The sequence below is a fragment of the Neofelis nebulosa genome, chromosome 3 (assembly GCF_028018385.1).
Source record: "Neofelis nebulosa isolate mNeoNeb1 chromosome 3, mNeoNeb1.pri, whole genome shotgun sequence".
Classification (NCBI taxonomy): Eukaryota; Metazoa; Chordata; class Mammalia; order Carnivora; family Felidae; genus Neofelis; species Neofelis nebulosa.
In genome coordinates, this window is record NC_080784.1 from 173,058,103 (window position 1) to 173,083,110 (window position 25,008).

General features: G+C 47.1%; 1 protein-coding gene across 11 annotated transcripts in view; it reads left to right on the top strand.

Annotated features, from left to right (window-relative positions):
• The window catches only part of APBB2 (amyloid beta precursor protein binding family B member 2), a 383,779-nt gene that overhangs the window by 347,359 nt on the left and 11,412 nt on the right, over positions 1 to 25,008 (top strand). For 8 of the 11 annotated variants that reach the window (XM_058722766.1, XM_058722758.1, XM_058722765.1 and 5 more), the window contains 3 exons: positions 20,689 to 20,803; positions 23,397 to 23,484; positions 24,324 to 24,407. In XM_058722766.1, the coding sequence (XP_058578749.1) occupies positions 20,689 to 20,803; positions 23,397 to 23,484; positions 24,324 to 24,407 (287 nt within the window). Of the gene's footprint in view, positions 1 to 10,161; positions 10,517 to 20,688; positions 20,804 to 23,396; positions 23,485 to 24,323; positions 24,408 to 25,008 lie in introns of those variants that run through there. The other 3 variants (XM_058722767.1, XM_058722762.1, XM_058722768.1) reach the window with 2 other exon arrangements.

Here is a 25,008-nt window from a genome sequence, read left to right on the forward strand (position 1 = left end):
TCCAAAATGAAGTGTAAATAAGAAGCCTGATAGGGAGAAGACTTTCCACAAAGCATCAGCCCTTATTGTCGAAGAAGGTACCATCGTTCTTGGCTCAGCAGTAAGTGAGGCTCAGCATGAAGGCACAGGCTATGTGCTGGGCGGGTCAGGAACCCTACTTCTCTGACACCTGCTGCATTGAGTTCCTCTATCATTCTAGTGAGTCCTAGCTTTTGAGCAATGGAGATTATTTATTTAGTAAGTATTTACTGAACACCTGGTATATGCTGGGCCTCGGCCCTAGTGATTAAAATGGGAACTGCCCGAGTACCTCCTTGCTTTCTTAGAGCTCACATAATATTGTCACAGGATCCATTTTAGATCCTTTGAACTGGAGCACACCTAAGAAGTAGTATGGATGACCCTGAGGTGAGTCAAGAGGAGGTTGCTGCTGGCTGCTGCCTTGGAGGCCAGCTGAGCCCAGGGCTGTAGGTGTTCACAAGTAGGCCCAAGGTCACCTCCGTGCCAAGGGTGTAGGTATTAATCAGACCGTGGGTCATCGTGCACTGGAGTCGGTCTTCTGGGACTGCAAGGAGGGCCAGAAGCTGAGTTCTGAAAGAGTTTGAACAGGGCTGTTGTTAATTTGGATGTGGTCCTTCCAGTGTGTTTCAAAAACTGTCTATCAGTCATGCAATCTCCTGGTCTCACCTCAACAGCTTTCATCTTTAACAACCCCCTCAGGGAAATGAACTTCATTCTATACCACTGACTGAGCAAAGCTTTCCATCTGTCCACAGTCTCCCAAGTGTGAAGAGATGACTCCTAGATTTAAGGACCTAGAACACGGTTTGAAAACCCCTACTTACTCTCTCTATACTTTTCGTGGTTTTTGTTTTGTTTTGTTTTGTTTTGTTGGAGTATATTGATGACCTGTAACTTCTTATTCATCTGGGTTTCCAGAGTTTTCCACAAATCCCTCGGGTTACATGAAAATACGTTAAATAGTAGTGTAACTCATTCTTTTCTAAGCACCTATTTTAAACACAGAATATAATATTTTTGAGAAATTCTTAGACCTTTGGTTTCCTCTGGTCCTGGCATAGGATGTTTTTCACAAGTAATTGAAATGTTGAATGGGCAGATGAATTAGTATAGATGAAAAGACTTCATTTTCTATTTTGAGGGTTTAACTTTGGCCATCACATGTACTTGATATTTATAATCTATGCATTGACTTGCTGTTCAGCAGATATAGAACCTCTGTGTGTCAGGCATCTTGTGAGGTACATGATGGAATGAGACAGACAAGATCCAAAGAAGCAGGAGGTAAGCTAGAAGAACAATTTAGGAAGCAAGATAATATAGATTATAAGTGCCAGGAAGATGGTCAGGGGCACAGAGAATGCAGCTGAGTAGTTCAGTGGGGAAAAGAACCACCAAGAAGCAGTCCATCCTAGGAGGTGATATTTGAGCTGAATGTGAAGGCTGAGTAGAAGCCAGGCATGTGGGGAGGAAGTAGGAAGCTTGGAGGAAGAGAAGTGTTCAGCACGTTCCAGAATCAGAGAGGAGGCCAGCATGGTTGGAGCCAGAAGCAAGGAGGCCAGTGGTATGTGCTGGGGTGGAAGAGGTTTGTGGGGACACGATTTTATGAGGCTTTTTGGCTGTGATTGAAGGTTTAAGTTTGATTCCCTCTCTCTGCCCTTCTCTCTCTGTCCCTCACATGCACGATGTGCACACTCACTCTCCTGAAAGGAAGGAAGGAAGGAAGGAAGGAAGGAAGGAAGGAAGGAAGGAAGGAAGGAAGAAAAAGAAAGAAAGGATCAAAGTAAGAAAAAAAGACAGGTTTAAGCTTTAATTCATACGGAATTAACTCTACCTTTGCTCCAGTTTTGTAAGAAACCATTGATAATTGCATTTGAAGTTCTTTATTTCACATGGGACATTCTTCAGAGTCCAGACACCTGGATATTTTGTCCCAAACAAAAGTTGTTCCATATGTGTCTTGAATCAGAAGGAATAACTTTGTGGGAAAATAACTGAGCATACTGTGAGGCTAGAAAAGCCATCTCCTTGTTACCTGTAAAATATAGAAATGAAGTATTTGGTTTCTGATGGTATTATTTTGCACCTTCCCCCCCCCACTTCAGATTTATCAACTTGAAAGCTTATGGTGTTTGTCAGTTAACTTTGGTTTTGAAATCAACTTTGGTTTGGTTTTGCAAAAAAATAACTGATGTAGAAAATAAAATATTCCCTCTACAGTCAGAATTTTAGGCTTGTGGAGGGGCAGAAATGACTGGGGCTGCCAGCCCTTCTGACCTGGATGCCCGGCCTAGTTACCCTGGAACACGTAAGCTTGTCTGGGGATGAATAAATTATGACAGTTGAAATAATTATGATGGAAAGCAGCTGCAGAGAGAGCAGCTGACAGTTGGGGCTGATTTGGCCTGATTCTGTCATGTCAAAGCATGCATCTGTTTGGCAGGTTACATGAAAATGCTGTTTGCAAGAGGTCTGGTGTGATTTCCATCCGCCTACCACCACACCCCCCACCAAAAAAAAAAACCATTCATAGCCTGCACGTGACCTTTTTGTTTTTTTTTTTTTTTTTTTTTTTTTTCAACGTTTTTTATTTTTTATTTTTGGGACAGAGAGAGACAGAGCATGAACGGGGGAGGGGCAGAGAGAGAGGGAGACACAGAATCGGAAACAGGGTCCAGGCTCCGAGCCATCAGCCCAGAGCCTGACGCGGGGCTCGAACTCACGGACCGCGAGATCGTGACCTGGCTGAAGTCGGACGCTTAACCGACTGCGCCACCCAGGCGCCCCTGCACGTGACCTTTTTGAAATGAAATGGTTGAGGCAGAGCTCCACATTGACTCTGATTCGCATGTCGGATGTACATGTAAGATTTCAGTTGAGCAAAAGTGTTTTTGGTTCTGAAGAAGCTACAGATTGGAAACACTCTTATTTCCGCATGTGGGTAGAATAGTTTCTAGCTGGCCTTGGAGTTTGGTCACCCGCAACAAGGATTATTGCAGCATCTCAGGCTGCTGGACAGGTTTAGTGCGTGCTCAGGTTAATGCTCTGCTCTTACCATCTTGCATTTCTTAATCTCTTCACGCAGAGCCTCCCATTTTCATTTTGCACTGGGCTTCACAAATCATTTAGCTGGTCCTAATCTCAGTGTTGGTCTACATTGTATGTTACAACCCCTGGATCAGGTTGTCATCTAAGCAGGGTTGGACGCTTTTTCTGGAAAAGGCCTGATACTGAATATTTGGGGCTCTGTGGGTAAACTCAGCCACTCGAGTTCTGTTATCTTAGCGCAAGAACGGCCGTAGACAAGAGGAAATGAGTGGGTGTGGCTGTGTTCCAGTGACTCTTTATAAGAACAGACAGGAGGTGGATGGTCTCTGATCCTGGGGCCGTAGTTTTCCACCCCTGATTTAAAGGACCAGAGTGGAACCCACAGTGACAGCTGAAATAGGGACCTTGTCCTTCAGAAGTTAGAAAGTTCAGTCGCTTTTGGCCAGCTTTGAGGTATTCTGAAAACCAGCCTCCAAACAGAATTCCTGGAGAAGGTCAGGCTGTTTGGGGTGCTTCTGTGACAGACCATTATTCAAACATCCCAAGCCCACACTTCAGCTTCTTCAAGGTGGTACGGTTATTGCATTTGTCAAATATGAACAAATATGGACAATAAAAGAAAGGTAAAGTCAGACAGTGAAAATAGAATGCTACGGTGATGAGATTGTGGTTTTTGGGTTTTAAAGATTTCTTATATTCGATAGAGAAGAAAAAAGAGTCTGGAACAAGGAGACTAGCCGCATATAAAAAGTAACCTTACTGAATGGGAAAGATGGGTATTCTTTCAAATTGTGTCAAAAAGTTAACTCCTGCCAAGATAGCCTCGTCGGGAATGTTCTGTGATGCTTTGTGGTGCAGCTCTTCATGTGTCCTCTGCCTTAGTGTATATGGAAATGTCTTGTCTGGAGCCTTTTCCCTAAGTGATAAGCAAAGGTTTATTTCTTTTAGAGTACAGATATAAAGAAAATTATCCGAGGAGCTGATAAGTCTTGATAGAAATCAATATACAATGGAAATTTATATATTGATTTCTTCAGGAGCAGAGAAGCCATTTTTCATTTAGACAAACGTTCTGAAGGAGGAATCTAGTTAGGGGCTCTGGAAACATTATTGTGGTTTCTGCTGGAGATGATCAAAGTATAGATTTGTTTCACTTTCAAATAGAGTCACAAGAGATTGATAATCTTTCCACAACTTTCCTCCATGCTCATTCCTATGAGATATGTTTCATTAACATTGTGGTTTCAGATGACATGAAAATGGAATATGAACTAAAGTCATTTTTAACGTACCATCTGTGATGATCAGAACAGGGGGAAAAGAAATTCAGCCAACTCTGTGGTATTCACAGGATCATTGCCTTAGGTTCTTACGGACATGATCAGGAGTTAGGCAGGGGGGTTCTTTGTTCACCCTGTTTAGTTATTCATTCATTCAGAATCATTTACTGATTATGTGGCACAATGTGCCAGGCAGTGGTGAGTGAACACTTACACAGTGGTGAGTGAACACAGTAGGAAAGTTCCTGCTCACACAGATTTTACTTTTTTGTGGGGTGGAAGGAGGAACAATGACCAAGCAGGGTAGTGTTAGATGGCTTCAGGTGTTGGCAATGACTGAGTGGCCTGGAAGGGTTTTTGGAAGTGGTGACAATAAGGAGGAGCCTTCCCATGGGAGACCTGTGGGCATAAGTCATCCAGGGCAGAAGGTCAAGGCATGTGTGTGAGAGGACAGAAGGATCAGAGTGTGGCTGGAGCCCAGCGGGTTGTGGGTGAGGCAGGGAGTTTGGGAGGGGATCATAAGCAGGGCAGCAACAGGATAATCGGCTGCTGTGCAAAGGATGAAACCCTCAGCCGTTGCCTGGGAACATCATTTAAACCAAATAGAGCACACTTACTTTTTGTCACCAGGTCCAGCAGTGGTGTAACCAAAAATCCAATAGGATAGAGATAGGAGCGGAGAGCTGAGACCACCTGTCTTCATCGAGGGCTGGGGTCCTGAGGAGAGCCCCTTAGCTGGGAGGGAGGCAGGCTCGGGTGCCTGGTGCCCTAGAACCACACAACAAAGGAGGAGAGACCTGTACCACTCTTTAGTGATGGGGGTTTGAAAGTGAAAGTCCTGGAATCTTGGTTCTCCCACACAGAGTTAACCGTGTGGCCTGGCGATAACGTGTGCCAAGCACAGAGCCTGGGTGGGCAGCACATTCAATAAAATGGGAGCTGCTGTTGTGATTTCGTTATTAGTCATCGTAGCGTTGATGTCTGTTTTTGTTGAGGTATCACTGAGTTTACAGAATATCAAGAGTACTTGTATCTAGATGGAAGTTTCCAAAAATCAAATGATCAAATGTCTTGGCTCTTTGTGTTAGCTATGCTAGCACTCCTGTGTGCGCAAAGAAAGGAGGATTGGCTGTGTGTAGTGATAGCCCTAAATCCTCTTGGAAATTTAGAAACAGATTTAGGAATGCGCCTTACCCAAACGAGACCCTGCCCACGGCTGGGTGCGTGCGATGGAAGAGAATTCACCCACGGACTCACCGTGGTGTTAACTGGGAGTCTTGTCTATATCTTCCTGGTACTTTATGTCCTTGTGACACTTCTCACGTGGAAACCACTTCCCTAGTATAGACTGGTCTTCTTCCCTCTACTGTGTCAAAGCCAGAGAGGAGCCTTCTGAGTATGTTTTGTTTCTCCCCCTCTGCTTTCAGGAAGGAAGCCAGACCATGGTTTCACAGTTTGGGTATAACTTACATAATTCTTCCCTTTGATTTTGCCCTAAACTTTAAACCTTGAAACCGTAACATGGCATGAGTTATTTCTCACTTGAGAAGTAAGTGTAAGTTGTATGTGTATGTGTGTTCTGTCTTCACAGATACTCAGAGAAGCAAGGTTGTTTTGTTGTTGTTTTACTGTAGCACAGCCCAAACGAAAGCAGACCTTGTTAATTTTTGCTGTCTTCAAACAGGGACTTAAAAAAAAAAAAAACGAAAAAGCCACCAAAAACTCATTTCCTGTTGCTCTCAAATATCCCTCTCCCTCATTAGTAAGCTGGCTGGTAACTATTGTGTCTTCTCTCCAGTGGCATGAGAAAGCCCTTTGTTTAGAAGAATGTGCCTTGAATTTCAATAACCTTATACCACTTTAGATCCTCTTCTTCACACTTAGTCCTGTTGGAACTCTGACTCCCTGCTTCTGCAAGTTCTGCAGGCTAACAGGCTGCACCGTCCTGGGGGGGCAGGAGAGGGAGGTGGGGAGCAAACTAGCTGGCAGACTAAGGCACACTCAACAAAGACAGGTGCTTCTGGCACCATTTGGTCCTGGGAAGGACAGAGCCCTTCCCAGAGCTGAATTCCCTGAAATTCCAGACACCAGATGGTAAATTTGCATAAATCCAGAATTCGGGTCAGAGCTCTTTGACCTGCAGGATTTGGATTCTGAAGGGGTCTGTAAATGAGTTTCAGGGGTTGTTGAACCTTCCTCCCCATCCTCCTAAGGTTGTGCGTAAAATTGTGGGTCCATGCACATTTCTTTCTGGAATTTTTTCATCAGATTCCAAGAGGTTCCAAGATCCAAATCAGGTTAGGAGACCCTCTCCACAGACCTCCTGGTTAGTACACTGCTTAGTATGCATGTCGAGTCCACATTGGATGTTCTCACACCGTGAGCCTTACACGGATTAAGGAGTATAACCCTCACAGCACTCTTAGGGGGTTAGTGCCACTATTAGTCCCATTTTACAGATGAATAAACTGAAGAACAAAGAGCCTAAGGGCTTTGACCAAGGGCAAACAGCCAATAAACGTCAGGGAGGGAAGAAAAACAAAAACAAAAAACCTTGAAGCTGGGAGAAAAAATAAGACAGCCAGGTTCAGGAGTTGATAGGAAAGTTTTCATAAAGTTTCAGTTTTTGCTTCATTGTCCTGTGGCTAATGCTGGTCTGCGCTGGTGCTCGAAAGGCACCCAAAGACCCCCCAGTGATGAAAGACAGGCATCAGATAGTAGCATGAAACAGACTTCTGTAAAAATGGAGCGAGAAGCACGCTGGCAGGTCTTTGCTTTACGTGCTCAGTTTGTGAAAAGTAGAGGGTGTGTGCCACATATGAAGTAGGCCGCTGTGCTGGGGGATAGGCGTGTCCTCCTCCAAAAGCTGGAATAGGAATTGTCATTCTGGTGTGCTGTTTATTTTGAGGAATTTCCTATTCATTTGGATGCCCAGTTACACATGCCAAGTAGTTCTGTTATTTCAGACTTATTTTAATGAAAACATTGCCAATTACTCCCACGTTCATTTTCCCAAGAAGTAGCTGCTGAGAGCATACTGATCAGGCGGCCTTGGGTGCGTGGCTGGTGTGGAATTAATCCCGGAGTTGAATTCTTCGCACTGCATCTCGTACAGTGAGAAGGGAGTCAGCTTGTGCCTGAGTCTACACTTAGCCTCCTGGAAGGATGCTCCTCATGCAGGAGCCCAGCTTTGGGCTGATGTTTCCTTCTTGGCAAATTTATAAGGTGTTGAATCAGTGAAGCAGCTGCCGCTTTGACTCTTCTGCATTTTTTGAAAGACATTTCAAAGATCGCTCTCAGTTCCCTATTTGTGGCAGGCTTTTACTTCCATACTCAAATCAAGCAGTGTCTATTAACCCCAAAAGGATGGACCTTGGTAAGAGTTTGCAGTATCATTTTTCCAAGTTCCACCTTCAGGGGGAAAAAAACTCAGTGGCTACATATAGATGCTGTTTCCTTAAGTGAATCGCTAATAATGGGTCTGATCTAATCTAATACCCAAGGCTTCCATGATAATTATACCCAAAAGAAACAGAGTGTATTCTAAAGTCTCTAGATTGAACATTATCAGGCAAAGTTTTTACCATACAGTAGGCATAGGCTTTTTATTAAGAGTAAAAAATTAAAAGCATTTGGTATAAATCAAAAGCTAGCCAGGGAAATGCTAGTGGCTCATTCTTTTTTTGTTTTTAAGAGTCAAAGCTTTCTAACAGACCCTTTTCTGATTAGAAAAAAAAAAAAAAAATCTGAGCACGAAACCATCTCATCTGAAATGAGAAACCGAGACTCAGAGAGGTTAAGAGACTTACCTAGTGCTCAGTGTGGGACTAGAACCCAGGTCTTCGGATCCTTTGGTGATGATCTATAATTACATCCATAGACTAACCTTGACAGAGGGACACGAGCAACAGGTGACTTCCCCTCAACCTGTGGTAAACAGTGCCCAGCAAATCTGAGGAGGGTCCCCAGTGATTTCCCTTCCAATGGGAGACATTTCAGTTCCAGTGCTGCCCAGCATGACCCGGCTGAGACATGAAACCGCCAGATGACTCAGTGAAGAAAACTGGAAGGAAGCAGTTTATTGCACTTTGTTACACGCCAGGTACTCTTGTACTCACACCGACTCATTTCATTTAATTCTCATGATTACCCTGAGCCACGTGTCCTTCTCCCCTTTGCACTGATGAGGAAGCATCATCTGCACTGCACTGATGAGGAAGCAGTTTCGAAGGGGGGGCACCACCTAACACAGTGTGCCTGGCACATAGAGGGAGCCCGGGAAAAAGAGACGGTGAGTAACGTACCCAGGGGAACACAGCTACCGGAGGGATCCGAACACAGCTCTATGTACTCAGCCTAAAGGGCCTCTCTTGTGAATTTTCAGCCACCTTCTCCCCCAACAAAAGTTCACAGGCCAAGGAAAAGGAAGGAGGTTCCCCTGTGCATGTAAAGCCCCAGGTTCTTTGCCAAAACCTTTGCTCCTGTCTTGAACACCTGTGCGTGGTAACCCTCTGAGCCATTCGGGAGACAAACCGTGAGGTGGTTCTATAGGACCGTGAATGAGGAAGGGGTGCCCATCATGGGTGCAGTGTGAGAAGCCTAGGATCAGAGAGTCCTGCCGACCTACACCAAACCCTAACTTCATCATGTACTCGCTGTGTGACCTTCGTCAAGTTCTTCAACCTCTCTAAACTTGTTTACCTTTTTATCAGTGAGAACGGTAAAACTTACCTCATTGGGTTGCTGTTTGGGCAACACAGAGCCAGAACTCAAGAAAGGGTAGTTGTTGGGGTGTCACTGTGTGGCAGTCGCCTATGTTACAGTACTGTCACCCGTGCTTTGGGGTTCACTGACCACAGTGGGGTCCCTGAAATAGTGAAGTAGATATTTACACATCTGTAGTACAAAAGTCACATGTGCTTATTGGAGAATATTCAAACAAATGTATTAAAGAAAATCCTCCGTAACGCCCTCCCTCCGGATAACAGTTGACGATTTGCATGTTATGATGTTCCAGATATGTTACTATGTGGATATCAAAATACACACTCTAACTTTCTTGTTTTTTGTATGAGACCGTGTATCTGCAGTCTGGACGGCTTGCTTGTTTGATTTCCCACTTGATAGATAATATGTCACGGTCATTGTTCTGTGTCAGGATGCAGAGGTCTGTCTTTCGGCTTCGTGACTGTGGTTCACTACCCTGCGTACTTGCTGTTTCACACCATGATTTGAGCTCTCGTGTCTGCAGGGTCCTGCTGGCCGCTCTGTGACCCTGGCCGCGGGGCACCTGAAACAGCAGGTTTCTGCGAAGGTTGAGTTTCTCCCCTTCCTTCTCGTTATCTGGTGCCCCCTGCCTCTCAGTCCACTTGCTCTGTGTTTACCTGCATGCATGTGACCCATCTAGAAAGTCTGTGGTCCTCAGGCCCTTTCAGATTGGCTGTGACAAGACCAAGGGGATGGTGGGCTCTCCGGGTCAAGAAGTTAAGTGACTTCTTTAGGGTCACCCTGGCAGCGCAGGGCAGCTGAGCATTCGGCCCCAAACCCGAAGTTGTCCTCATCCCTTCTCCGCTTCCAGTCCTCTCTTCCCTGACACATGATTCCTCCCCCTGCCGGCCCTCCCACATCCCACCTCTGCCCTTGACCTTCTGCTGTCTCTGCTCACTCCCGCTCTGTTGCCTTCTCATGATGCATTTGAGTGAACGTACCTAGACTATAATGTTGTAGTTCAATTAATAGAATGTCAGAAGTTAGTAAAACAGGTAAGGCTGTATCCACATCATTGTTTCTGTACATTGTTTATTGGGAGCAGGTGGGGCTGGAAAATGAAGATAAGTGCTTTGCCAGTGTTTACCGCAAACAGTTTCTTGTATTTGACTGTGATATTTTAAGCTTGATTACCTCCCCCGGTTGATATGTTGCCTCTAAACTCAGCTGGCATCTCTTGGCTTCATCGTAACATGGCTCGAAATACACACTTCTGTGCGACAGAGCTCGGCTAAAATAAGCACCAAAGGGCTATTCGTTGCAGCAAAGTTGGGAAAAGGGATGGGATGTCAGCGCTTGGAGTTGCCGTTAACGGGACTGTTTTATTTTCTGGATGCCGTGTGAATGCTAACGTGTTGTTTCTGCTCTGTTCCCTCATGCCTTCCCGGATTCAGAGAGAGGTAACCAACCGATTTTCACTTCTCCCTCTTCGTGGTGTCTTTTAAGTGTTTGGCACAGCTCACTTGCTTTCTTCATGCCATATTGCCACCCCCACAGACGTCGTTGTCTTTGAAAAGCAGAACTGTGTTCTGTTTAACCTTCTATCATCATCATTCTTATGTGTCCTCATGTAGAACAGAGTATGGGGTTGCATCTGGGCCCCCGACCCTCTGTTGCATTTGGCCCTGTTTGGGGAAGTCGATGGGCAAAAGTGATGAAGGTGTAACGGGAACGCGGTCACTTCAGTTATGGCTGGGAGGGGTCGGAGCCGCATGCTGGGGAGTAAACGTGAGGAGAAATACTAACGCTGGGTCCCATGTCGTATCAGCCTTGTCATGCTTCTTGAAGAATTAATATTAGGGCTTAAATTACGTATTCTCTGGAGTTTCATTGGGAAGGTTTGACTGCAGGCTGGTGGCCGGAAGGACTGACTCCATTTCAGTCTCGATTATTAGTCAAAGTATATGGATTCTTCTCCTTTCCCACATCTAGATGAACAAACTCTGGAAAGGGTATAACTCTGAAGCGAAAAGCAGGTGTTTGTACCTCAGGTGTGTGTGTGTTTCCAGCGCTCAGTGTCAACCGGCCCATTTGGCTGACTGGGGGGCTTTAAGCTCCACACTTTATCACTTAATTAAAGCTCCGCTTTTGATGGAAGAAGAAAGTTTTCAAATTTCTCTTTTTAAAAAAAAATTTTTTTTAATGTTTATTTTTTTGGAGAAAGAGAGGGAGAGACAGAGACAGAGTATGAGCAGGGGAGGGGCAGAGAAAGAGCGGGAGACAGAATCCAAAGCAGGCTCCAGGCCGCAAGCCGACATGGGGCTCGAACTCACGCACCACAAGATCATGACTTGAGTCGAAGTCTGACGCTTAACCGACAGAGCTACCCAGGTGCCTCTGAAATTTCTCTTTTTGAAAGAATGGTTGTGGTTACTGCTTGGCAAAGTGAAGAGATGTAGGCAGTCGCCTCTTTGCATTGGAGTCGATTTCAGGGGAGCTCCCGCCTGGTTGGGGCCGAGCCGTCAGTGCTCAGTGGTGAGGAGGGGAAGGGAGACAGCATCGACTGAGTGGGCAACACTTCCAGAATCAGTCTTCCCGAGGGTATGGTTACAAGAATCTGCAAACTTGACTGAATCTTTAATTATCTTTGAGGAGGCTGTAACTTCTGGAGGTGGTGGAAGCTTCCAGAGGATGAGGCATGGGAGCTCCCTCATCTGAAGTAATGAGAGGGCCTGTCTGAACCAGTGGTGACGATATTCTCAAGATGTTCACTAGCTCCTGCCCCCTCTGTATTTATTCAGGTCTCCTCTCTGGAAGCTCTGAATACGAATACCAATTCTGGTCCACCAAAGCCACCTTGATTATTTGCAGATGGTAGAATTTCAAATCTGTTGACACAGCTTATATGTCTCATGGAAGTGCCTAGTGAAGGATTCCCTGTGGAGAATGTGTGTTTACCCAGATGATGAGTTACTGGAATGCCCTCTGAACGGGCATCCCAGGAACTTAGCGTATTTGTACTTAGCATCTGCTTAAGCTTGCGAAGGAGAAAGAAAGTTGAGTTTACAAAGCTAGAGCAAGAGCTTTGTGAAATTAGTGATGCCTGCTGATGTGCCAGTGGGTAAAATTAAAAAAAACAAAAAATCGTGTGTGTGTAACATTCTGATTGGCCATCTAGGAAGATGGCTTTCTCATCCCCTTTCTTCCTCTCCCTTCCTCCCACCCCCAAAATGAGATTTTCAAAGTCCAGTCAGAAAATAAGAGCATTGAGGCAAAGGAGTGCAAACAGTCTTGAAAACAAGACTCCTCCTCCCTCCGGGCCCTGTGCAGGTAACACAAAGTGGGGATAAAGCCCTTGGTCATAAAGGGCTTAGACATGTAATGTTTCCATCAAATCTCTTTGTTGCTATTTGTCTTTATTTGCATGTGGGTCCTGTCCTGTGCAGTTAAAGCAACTCTGGCTTATAAGATTCTACAGAAAGATAAGCAGGGAGGAAAGCGTCTTTATATATTTCAGCAAGTCATATGAATGCAAATAATTATGAAAATATCACTCTTGGATAAGGAGACAGGATTTCAGAGGAGGCTTTTTCTTTGACTTCTTTTTCCTCATTTATAATGACAACTCCCATTAATTGAATGCCAGCCTTCACAAATTCCCAGCATCAAACATGTTTTTGACCTGAGCAAACACAGATTACATGGAAGGCGTTATCTTTTTGTGGAGACTGGGTAAGGACTGCTAGCAGCGGAGATTTGGTGAGAGTCTGAATGGAAGGGAATCTCCTAGAAAAGAGGGGAGAAAGTCACTCCCAGACAAGCCTGGGCTGTACTGCAGCTGACAGGGTCGGCTCGTGGGGCTGCTTCAGAAGGCAAAGTTCGGTCCCACAGGCCAGAGTTGCAGGGAGGCAAATTTCAGCTCGTTATTTAGGAAAAAATATGTATGTTGGCTCACCAGGAGCATTCCTGCAGTGGAACAGCCTGATTCAATAAGCAAATAAGATTTCATATCACTGAAATATCCTAGGTGCCACCTCTCTGGGCATCTGTAGATGGGGGTTTTTAATGTTAGCCTGGCTAACCTCTAAGAGGTCGGAAGGTGCCTTGTAAGTTCCTTTTGAGGAGAGAGAAGCACAGAAGCAAATTCCATTTATGTAAGAGGGTTGTGGGGGAGAGAGGGAGGAAAAGGGTGAATACTTCTGTCTTGGCTCTTTTTTAATAGAACCCATTTGAATAAAGAATCATGTCTTCATTCATTCCATAAAGATGGATTAAGCCCCTACAGGGTGATTAAAATGCTGTTCAACTGAGAACAATAAAAGCATTCTTTTGTCCTTTTTCCTTGCCATTAAGAAATTTGAGGCTGTCATGTACGATTCTTAGCGCTGACATTTTTCCCTGGCAGAACTGGAGGCTGGTCCTCTGGGGGAATAATTACCAACGAGAACAGCAAAAGGAGTAGAGAGTTGGAAACACAAGGGCGCCATAAACAAAAGATGAAAGGTGCTCACTTCTGTTCAAGTTTAAGGAAGGGGCACAGATAGCTACGGCTATAAGCCTTCCACTTCCTGGGGGCTTTCTTGTTTTTGTTTTATACAAAAGGGACTTATTAAAAAACCAGTAAGACATCACTACATCATGACACTGTCACACTGGGCTTTTAACACAAGACTTGCTCTACCATACTGGGTGGCGGGGGAGGGGGGCATCACTTCCTGGTTTTTAAAGGAAACACTGTGATTCCCATGACTGCACAAAATAAATGTGTGGGGAGCAGGGGACTGGAACAGCGCCTCTTTTAGCAAATGGCTCCTCATCCAGCACTGTAAATGGAGCAAGCTGGAGCAAAGGACGAAAATGGTTCTTGCTGCTGAGTGTCAGACAGAATGCCTCAGACATCTGGAAGACTCTGTTGGAAAAAGTAGGAGCTGTGTTCTGACTGGACCTCAGAGATCATTTGGACCAGCTTTGTGGTTTTAAATGAGCGCACCAAAGCCCTGGGGGGGGTGCATGACCACCAGGGTACCCGGTCGCTGGGGGAGGCATAGAAGCCCATCTGAGCCGTGGAAGCCAGGTAGCTGTATAGCCCAAGGGCTACTGGCGGCTCTGAGGAAGGAAGGGGGGAAGGTGGGAGGTGGCAGGAAAGCCATTGAGGGCTCTGTAGGCAAAGGTTCCTGAAATGCCCCAGCAGCGGGCTGACCCTCCCCCTCATGCAGTGTCAGAGCCACCTTGGGCCCTGCCTGGCTGTGTGACCCCCGGTGGCACCTGGTGCTTTTCCTCCAAAATTCCCACGTGGCCCTAGGCCCATCACAACAGCGTAGGCTTGCAGTCTGTCAGGAACACTATAGCTGTGGAGGTTTCTTGTTCCCCTCAGAACACAGGAAGATCTCTAGAAAAGGTCGGAGTGCTCTTACATGTGAGCATAAGGTCTCTTAGAACCCTAACACTGATTGGAAAATGTCTCTCTGAAAGACCAAGTTGGACGATGTCTTGATCATTGTTGAAACTGGATGATGGGACATGGGGAGTTCATGGACCATCTCTTCTACTTCTGTGCGTGTTTGAGAGGTTCCAGAATGAGAAGTTTAAGGGAGAAAAAAATAGGCAGATGTACTATGTTCTTTTGTACTCAGGAGGTCCCACACTCCTCAGTCTCCTAAAGGTGGGACCCACTCCCTTCTCCAGGGAAAAGGCCCAGGACGCCAAGGTCACCACAGACCTCCCTCCCTTCCTGTTGGTTGCTAAGACCGAATAGCCTGTCTCCTGCTGCACAGCCTCTGCAGCCCTGGAGACTTCTCCTGAAACCCTCTTTTTTGGATGCCTTTGGGACCAGCTTGTCCTGGGCTTGCCCCCTCCCCAACACTTTCTCCACCCTTTCATTGGGCCCTCCTGCCTCAACCGGGCCTTTTAATGCCTTTCTCTTTCGGTCCAGGCTTCGTTTTGTCTTTTCTCATTCTCTACACTCTCTTCTGCTTTCCTGACTACTGCTGCCCACAGGTCCATGTTTTTAGTCCAGACCACAGGCCTGAGCTCAGGGACTAAGCGTCCACCTGCTTGGTGGCCCTGGCCACCTGGAGGCCCTCAAACACCTCACACTTCCTGCCCAACATGGAGCTCATGAGCTTCCTTCACCAAATCCCTCCCCTCTCCCCACCTCGATGTGAGGGCACTTAGTTGGTCCGGCAAGGACCCTAGAGTTATTCTGGGTTCTCCCCTCATCACACCCATCAGTGTCGGCCGTCCTTCCAACACCTCCCTTCCATCTGTCTCCTCCACCCTGTTCTCACAGATGCTAACTTAGCCCACACCAGGCTCATCCTCTGCTACTATGTTGACATAGGGGGGTGCTCCCTTGACCCACTTTGTTCCACCCAAAGAAAGTTTTCAAAACTCCTGTCGTGTGGGGTCACATGCCATACTGCAAGGCTCAGATGGCCAGACTGCTGATCGGCCACACATACAGCCTCCCTGCAGTCACCCTCGGCCCCTTACCACACCACTCTGTGGACTTTCTTACTTCCATGCTTTTGCTTGTGCTCACATTGAATCTTCTGTGAACCGTCCACTACCCTTCTTACCCTGGTGAGGTCCTTACTATACTTAAAGATGCAGCTCAAATCTCACTGGACGTCCGTATCATTAGACAGTGGGCTTCCGAGGCTGAACCTTGTCTGTGTTTGCATCTCTGGTGCCTGACACGTAATAGTGCCTCAGAAGCTATTTGTGGAGGGAATTGAATATTTTTTAAAAACAGAAGTCTTTAATCATGTCATAGTTTGGTTAGAACATAAAGCCAACTGGCAGCCGTATTAGTCCAATTGCTGCTTTAACAAATTACCACAAACGGTAGCTTAAAGCAACACGAATTTATCCCCCTACAGTTCTGGAGATCAGAAATCTAAAATGAGTGTCGCACTTGTAATCATGGTGTCCATGTGGTTAAAGACTCCAAGAGGAAGTCTTTCCAGCTTTTAGAGGCTGCCTGCTTTCCTTGGCTGGTGGCCCCTTTTTCTGTTCTTTCACTTATAAACAAAATTCCTCCTTCTTTCCCTTGTAATTGTGTTGGGCCCAACCAGATAATTCAGGATAACAGCCCCATCTCAAGATCTTTAATTTAATCACATTTTGGCCATGTGAGGTGACATATTCACAGATTCTGGAGATTAAGGGTGAGCATCCTAGAAGGGTCATTGTTCTATTACAACAGCCTTTTCAGAAATCAGATGCTGGAAAGCCAAGCTTTTTTTTTTTTTTTTTTAATTCTTTTAATGTTTATTTATTTTTGAGAGAGAGACAGAACACAAGTAGGGGAGGGACAGAGAGAAACAGAGACACGAAATCCCAAGCAGGCTCCAGTCTCTAGGCTCTGAGCTGTCAGCACAGAGCCTGACACAGGGCTCAAACCCATGAACCATGAGATCATGACCTGAGCCAAAGTTGGACATTTAACCGACTGAGCCACCCAGGTGCCCTATGGAAAGCCAAGTTTTTGAAACCACCAGTTAAGCAACGTTTGGGTTTCATTCTAAATAATAATGAAATTAGATGAGCCACGCACTTCGTTGCCCACAAGGGGAGCTATTCACCTTGTGTATGCCCCAGCTCTGAAAGAGAGGACTTACCTGCTTCTGACAGACCTCTGTGTATAGCTTGCGGCTATTTAGGGTGACTCGAGACACACAGATCACTTGACCTCCACAGTGAGGAGAGAATGCTGGTTTTTTTCCTTGGAAGCAGATAGAAAACCTGGAGGGGTTAGTTATGGGATTCACTCACCATCATAAACTGACAGATTCCTACCTTCCCGATCTATCAGCCTGGTACCTGAGAGGGAACAAGAAAGACAAAGCTGTAAAAAAACAAAGAAAAAATAAAAAATTGTCAGAATCCCCCAAACAAAGCCTTTGGCGGCTGAGCCTCTCCTCTGGGAAGATGTGGGTTCCAGATGGTTGCCTTAGGCATTAATCACTTTCCCTGAAGCCAGAAGAAAATGAAGATTAATAATAATAATTTTTTTTAAAAATTACTCCTGAGGGGTTGCATATTAAAGAACAGAGGGCATGGAGCTGAAGTTTGATAGGATGATCCATTGCTCATTGATAACGGCTTGTTTCATCCTCCTTGGTGGTAACCTTGCACTTGCAGCACTTGCCGGCCGGCCAGCAGTCCTGAAGAGCAGGGTGGACCTTGGAAGCTATGCCATAGAATATCAGAGCCACACAGGAACCTGGGAAACCTTTTTTTTTTTTTTTTTTTTTTTTCCAACTCTCTCAGAGATGAGGCTAGACTCCATGCCCGAGGTTGTATAGCTCAGTGGATCCAGGAATGAGACTGGAATCGGGGTTGCCTGAATCCCGATACATTGCTCTCTGACATTGCCTTACTATCTCTGAGAGACAACAGACACGTTAGATCCGTGCAAGAACTACAAAAAGTAGTGTGTGACAAGCTCCTGTCCTTTGTGCTATAGAATTTATATACTATAATAAGCATTTAGACACCAGCAAGGTCCTGGCACCCAGCAGGCTCTTGAGCTGGATGGACCGTGCAGTAGAGGGAGCAGTGCCCCCCTGACGGTGCAGGGACACCAGCGGTCGCCAAGTGAGAAGAAATGCCATGAGTGGGGACCTGCCTTTCCAGAGCAGAGAGGAGAGCTCCTTGGCTGGAATAAGGATGCTGGGAGAGTAGGTGCGACAAATTTTGGAACTGTAGAAATCCACACAGAGTTGTTGGTGACCACAGAACCAAACAGATTTGACCGCAGCTGAACGTAACTTTATTTATTTATTTAACTTTATTTATTTACTTAGAGAGAGCGTGCATGCAGGGGGAGGGTCAGAGAGAGAGGGAGACAGAGAATCTTGGGCAGGCCCTGGGCTGTCAGCACAGAGCCCAACATGGGGCTCGAACTCATGAACCATGAGATCATGACCTGAGCTGAAACCAGGAGTCTGTTCGCTTAACCAACTGAGCCACCCAGGTGCCCCTGAACATGGAGTTTTGAAGGGAAACAGTTGTGCATGGTAAGACACCACGTGTATTCCTTTAGGATCCATTTAGGAAAGAAAAGAAGCCAGAGAGCTGGGAGCTAGAAACAGGGCTTCCCTTGAGCATGGTCTCCAAAAGTGAGGCCCTCTCTCATTTCTTTTTTAAATACAGTATAAAACCTTGGATTGCGAGTAACCTGCTCTGCAACCGTTCCACAAGACAAGCAAACATTGTTCATAAATTTTAACTTGATAAAGGAGCGATGTCTTGCAATACAAGTAGTACATGACGCGGAATGTCACATGATCCCAACTGAGCCAATGGTTCTTGAAATTCACTTTGATAGACAAGTGCTTTGGATCATAAGCATGTTTCCAGAATGAATCATGCTCGCAAACCAAGGTTTTACTGTACCGTGTTGTCTTGATGGTGGTTGAGACCAGAATGGAAAGGCATCAGGAACACAGTGTAGAATAAGACTGTGCTCGGGGGCGCCTGGGTGGCTCAGTTGGTTGAGCGTCTGACTTCGGCTCAGGTCATAATCTCGCGGTTCGTGAGTTCAAGCCCCACGTCAGGCTCTGTGCTGACAGCTCAGAGCCTGGAGCCTGTTTCAGATTCTGTGTCTCCCTCTCTCTCTCTCTCTCTGACTCTCCCCCGCTCATGCTCTGTCTCAAAAATAAATAAACGTTAAAAAAAAAAAAAATTTAAGACTGTGCTCATCGCTCAGTCTGGGCCCAGCACCTCACCCAGACCCACCCCTCAGCCCACTGCCGTGTAGCCTGACGCCTCTGACTGAGGGCCGGCTCACCCTTCAGGAAATCAGGATGCATGCTGCAGGACCCATGCCGGAAAGAGAAAGGAACACTCGGTACCTATATGGCCAGGCCTGGACTGGGTATTGGGAATGAATAAGACACAGATCGTCTTCACAGAGCTTTAATGACTTGTGGGGAATACACGCTCCTACACAGACACCGATGGTACCCGGTGCTAAGTGCCACGTGCATAAGTTGTGACCGCAGCACTGGGGAGGGCAATCTGCTCATCTCCGGGTCCCACGTGGTGACAAGGGCATGGAGACCGTGTGCACAAAGGCAGGGAGCAGAGACCTGCTGAGAATGCCCGAGAGGTCGTAGGGCTGGCAAGGGGCGATGGGTTCAGGACGTTTTTCGGGAGGTAAAACTGGCCAAACAAACACAGGGGGTGGGTACAGAGGGTGAGGGGGAGTCCGGAAGGCCTCCTGGTTCTAGCATGGAGGACACCAGCTGAGACAGAACATGAGGAAGGAGAAGGTTGGGGGGAGCAGGTGTTGAAGCCAGGTGTGGACAGGCTGAGGCTGAAGTGCCCTGACCTGGGGTCGGGGTTTGGGAGCCCCCACTGCACATGGCGTGCGATGCAGGGGAAGCTTTTCTGCCACATCTCCACGATGGCCAGTGGCCTCCAGTGGGTAGATCCCTGTGCCTTCCCAAAGAAGCCAAGGATATCTAGAAGAAAGCGGCTGTCATGGTCTGTGAAAAGACCACCAGTTCTTTTATTAAGAGGAACCATTAAAAATAAATCCATGTGTGGTTACATTTACGGACAGTATCCTGGCTTAAGCAACAAACACAAAGAACGTGTTGTGATCCAGATGGGGTAAAGCTGGGCGTGTATTGTTCTTAAACACTTCGATCTTTAAACCACTGTCCTCCAGTACGAACAGTAAGAAATTTAGTTTTACGGTTGGTTGTTCGGCCCGGTTCTTTTGAAGCCAGGCCTTGCCACAGTCGATCTCCTTTTCATCAGCAGAACAGATGCTAACGCGCAGCACCACCTGCACGCCCACCGAGGCGGCTGGGCTGACGATACAGAGTGCCATGCTGCCGCTGTCACCCCGAGCTCTGGAGTGGGAGCCGCGCTTAACAGAATCAAGCGCCTTTGACGGGATTTCAGTCTGCGGTGTCTCCTTGTGTCACAGCCCAGCCCGTGACTGCCCGTCCGCTTTCTCCTGCAGCTGTGGGTCCGACGCATTCTCCGTGCACGTGTTTACCCATCAGCCCCTATTGTTCTGCCTCTGCTGTACCACTGCGTTTGTCATAATAGCGCTCATGCACATTCATGCTCTTCTCAAGCCCCTTTTCTCTTTTATAATCATGGTATTTGTTGTTACACTAGAGAGAAAGTTCATCAAGAATTCGGTTTTTCATTAAGGGTTGTAAGAGTTTCCAGGAGTTCAGCACACTAACTTTGGGAAACATTGTAGTTCTTTTACTCAGAAATGAATTCTTTAAAAAACTTTTTTTTTTTTTTTTTAATGTTTATTTTTAAGAGAGAGGGAAACACAGAATCCGAAGCAGGCTCCAGGCTCTGTCAGCACAGAGCCTGACGTGGGGCCCGAACTCAACAAATGGCGAGATCATGACCTGAGCCGAAGTCGCATGCTTAACTGACTGAGCCCCCCCAAGCGCCCCAGAAATGAATTCTTAAATCCATGAAACTGCTCCTCCATTTTGGGGTAGCTATTGAAGTTTATGTTTTGTTTTTAGCCCTCGCATACTCTGTTTGGCACTGACATACCGGCTCCTTGCTCAGCTAACATTCGCCACTAGAGGGCGTGTTGGTAAAGTTTCCTTTTCTAACATACTGATAAATTTTGTTTGCACAGAGATTTTGCTTATGTAGCAAGAGACAAAGATACGCGAATTTTGAAATGTCATGTATTTCGATGTGACACACCAGCAAAAGCCATCGCCACAAGTCTCCACGAAATCTGTTCCAAGGTAAGCAGGTCAGGACACTGTGGTCAATCCCTCTCTTTTTTCTCACTGCCTGAGCAGGGAAGGGGCCGTGAAAGGGCAGGGGCAGGGGGCATGCCGACCTGTGCCTTGCATTCAGGGAGAAGCGAGCAGACCATGTATTTAGCCCAGGAAAAGTACTCCTGCATTTCAGGTGGTGCTCTCAATGGCTCTCCACCCACAAAATGAGCAGAGCCTTTGACCCTCCCACAGTTTGGAGGATATGGTAGGTAGGCAGAACAGTGATGGGCGAGGTGGTAGAGATGGGTACCCCGAGCCTAACTCGGAAAAGGGGGAAAGGAGTCATGGCAGATTTTCCAGAGACAGGGCCCCCTGATCTGAGAGTAAATACAGGGAGAAGGGAGGGTGTCTGTGCAAATGCAGGCAGCCGGGAGTTGCCGTGAACCCGCACTGACTCCAGGAGGACACATAGCTGCTCATGGAAACTGACCAGCTGTGAGGCAGGGCTATGGTCAGTGTCTCACACTGGGGAGGTCCTGCTTCCTTAACCAGAGTCACAGAGCCTCAGAATGAGGACAGACAGTTGGGCATCTCGGGACTAGCCTTCCTTCCCTCCAGCAGAGCAGTCCTGCTAGAAACATCCCCACCCTCTGCCTGGTCCCTCCTTTGACCTCCATCCACAGGGCCCCCTACTTTTCAAGAGGCTGTTCTAGTAAAATGAGCAGCGCTGACTGTTACAGAGTTCTTTCTTGTGTAGACCTGAAGTCCTCTTCTCTAGAACTTCCGCGTATTTACTTGAGATGTGAAATCTGTAGCAACAGGGAAAGATGCCTCCATCTTGTCTGTTTGCTGGGCAGCCCTTTGTTATTTAAAACATTTGAAGCTGTGAACTGTACCTGTACATTTAGAAGTGCTGGATAAGTATCTGTCCTGTCTCCCTCGTTTCTCCAGAACCCCCACCCCCATCTCTTTTGGGTCACATGGTTACCAGGCCCCTCACCCGCTTCTGAGCATACTGTAGTTGGTTCCCCCTGAATGAACACAGTGTTCTAAGGGTGAGCCAGTAGAGAAAAGACCATGGGCCACTCTGTCCCTTGACCTCCAAAGATGCAATACTGGGGTGATTGATATTTTTAGCAACCATATCACCTGCTGTCTTGTGTTCAGATAGTGATTAGCCAGGTCCCCAGGACACTGTCACAGATGCCCTTCAGGCGGGCCTTTCTACTCCCCAAACTTACTTACTGAACCTAAACACCAGACCTCACTGTCACCTCTGCTGGACGTCACCTTTCTGGTTTGAGGCGGATGTCAAGACCCAGCCTCATTGCAGCTCCTCTGAGCTAGCCACGCCCAGGCTGTAGCCACTGCTGGGCAGCAGGGACAAAGCAGGTGCCAGCCACATTTCCTCGGGGGGGGGGGGGGGGGGGTAGGAGCTGGGACCAGTCTGCTGCTCTGATGCAGGTGACCAGGACTTACAGGATGGGTGCTGGTCCCGACACCACTGTTTATCCCAGCCCAGATTCACACTGGTGCATCAACAAGCCTGGGCCCGGCTGCACCTGTTACAGCATTACAGCACACTCCCCAGGTGCCATTTTCTTCCTCCATTTCTGCAACAGGCACCGCTGAACACTATTTACGTGCCAGGGACTGTTCTAAGAACACAGCAGAGATAAAACAGAAAAGAAAAGTCTTTGTCCTTGGGGGAGCGTAAGGCCCCCAGAACACGGCCTGGCACAGAGGACGTGCTCAGTTAAAATTTGATGTTGTTAAACTCGGCCGCCTCCTTGCCTGCTGTCCCAGGTGCAGGCCGAGACAAGTGTGGAGTGGAGCTCTGGAGAAGAAGTGACTTTCGTTCTGTCTGGAATTTTCAGAAAGCTTGGGCTGGGAATGAAGGTGTGAGTCACCTTTTGGGTCATCGAAGGTTGGGCTCCTAAGCCACACCAGCACTGTGTAAACAGAAGTGAGAAGTGATGACTTTTCAGTAAAGGAGATGTCAGTGCCCCCAGCAGAAGAGAACCAGTGTGGTAGGCAGCTGACAGATTGAACAGTTTAGGAATAACAACCCCTATCAATAGCAGCTAATATTGCTGAGCACTGACAAAACTGACATAACCTTATCACTGGGGACATAAACATGCAAAGGGGAAATGAGACACAAGAGGCCAGGTGACTCGCCCAAGATCACACATCTAGTAAGTAGCAAAGGTGGGATTTGAATTCATTCGCTATCCCCAGGGCCCAGAAGAGGGTACCTAACAGCCAGCATTCAGAAGCAGTGGGAAAAGTCCATTACTGTGCGTGTCTCACTGACCGCAGTGGGCCAGCAGAGGATGTTTATTTGGGCTGTTTCACTAGAGGTAGGAGCCAGGTGAGTGGAGGAATGAGTTCCAAACAATCAGGGGGCTCTGAGGGCTAGTCGTTCACCGGTTACCCCTGGGGAAAATGAGCACAGTTCTCCATGTGTGCAGTACGGGGTGGGAAGTCAGGCAGTAGACTGTATGCAAAGCCAGCTTAGCTTGGAAGCAAAGTCCACTCAGACCCTTTGCTGGCTGGAATAGCTGCAGGCAGGGCGTCTGTAACCACAAACCACAGTGTGTTTTCTCCCCTTCAGATTATGGCCGAACGGAAGAATGCCAAAGCCCTGGCCTGCAGTTCCTTACAGGAAAGAACCAATGTGAATCTCGACGTTCCCTTGCAAGGTAGGTCAGTGCATCTGCTGTCTTCACGATGGTGCTGTCCATCCTAGTCAAGAGCCAGAAGGTCTCACAGGGCTCCCGGCCGTTTCTAGTCTCCTTAAAAACCATGCTCAACCCAACAAACGCACACTGAACCAGCCCCAGGGAGCCTCCTGTGCACAGAGTTCATTTTGTGTCAATAGGGTTAGGCACAAAAGGCCAGGATGAGTTTTATTGCTACAAAAAAGGACAAGATTAAAGAATATTGTCTTTAGTGATTTTATAACTCCTGTACAGCCTGGGATAAGAACCAGCTAGCTTAAAAATATGTGGGTTGATGTGAAAAAAAATTTTTTTTGTAACTGTGATGATGAATGTTAAGTAGACTTATGGTAATGGTTTTGCAATGTATATAAGTATCAAGTTACTGTGTTAGACACCTGAAACTAACATAATGTTGTGTGCCAATTATACCTCAATAAAATAAAAATATATATATTGATATTTGGGGGGATTCTGTTTAGTTATTTTCCTGTCTCTGTGCCCCTTGTGAGTAAATTCTCTCTGGGCATCAACCACCTAACAAATAGCACATCAACAACTGTTATTTAGCATGTATGAAAAGGACAGTAGCAGCTTTAAGACACCGAGAACTAACTGTTCCTGCTTCCCTGCTGAGAAACGAAAGTTGAATGGGGTTTTGATTGACAGACCCCCAGTATCTAGCAGAAGACCCGCTGTTCTCCCAGAGCAGGTGCACCGCTTCTCCCTCTAGAGAGAGGCTGTTGTGGCACAGGTGGTGGCTGTGTTTTATGTGTACGTTGGAACCACTGACAAAGGTCTGTTGCTTTTGTTCCCTGTAGTAGATTTTCCAACACCAAAGACTGAGCTGGTCCAGAAGTTCCACGTGCAGTACTTGGGCATGTTACCCGTAGACAAACCCGTCGGTATGTGAAACATTTATGTCCTTTCACTGTGCAAGTGTTCGGGAGCTCGGGGGAGGTGTCCACCCTCCCCAACGGGTGCGATCTACTGTTCTGCTCCCTTTGCTAGGCTTGAATTAGGCCCTTGCACTGTCACCAGCCACAGCACATGAGCAGTCCCAATCAAAAGAGCAAAAGAGGGCAGGCTAATAAGCTGCTCGTCATGTGGTCCCCAGAATACAAGGACTTCAACAAGGCAGACACATAGTTCTCGTGCACCCAGCAGGCCAGAGATGCATGAGCCAGGGCTCTGCCCTTCTCAAGTGGGCCTTCCATCCCTGGGGCCATCTCTGCTTCAGTCCTCGTTGGCCCCTGGGCGGGGAGAAAGGGCTGAGGGAGCCCTCATGCTTTTCCTTCCAAGGTGTGATCCAAGAGCAGCACACAAGGCAGACAGCTCCCACCCCGGGGGCAGAACTTCGTTGCTTAGCCATACGAGCTGAAAGGAGGCGGGGAGATGTGCCCTTTTCCTGGGCGGAAAAGGCTGTGGAGAAACCTGAACCCTCGTGCACTGCTGGGGGGGGGGGGGGGGGGGAGTAAGGTGGTACAGCCACTTGGGAAAACAGTC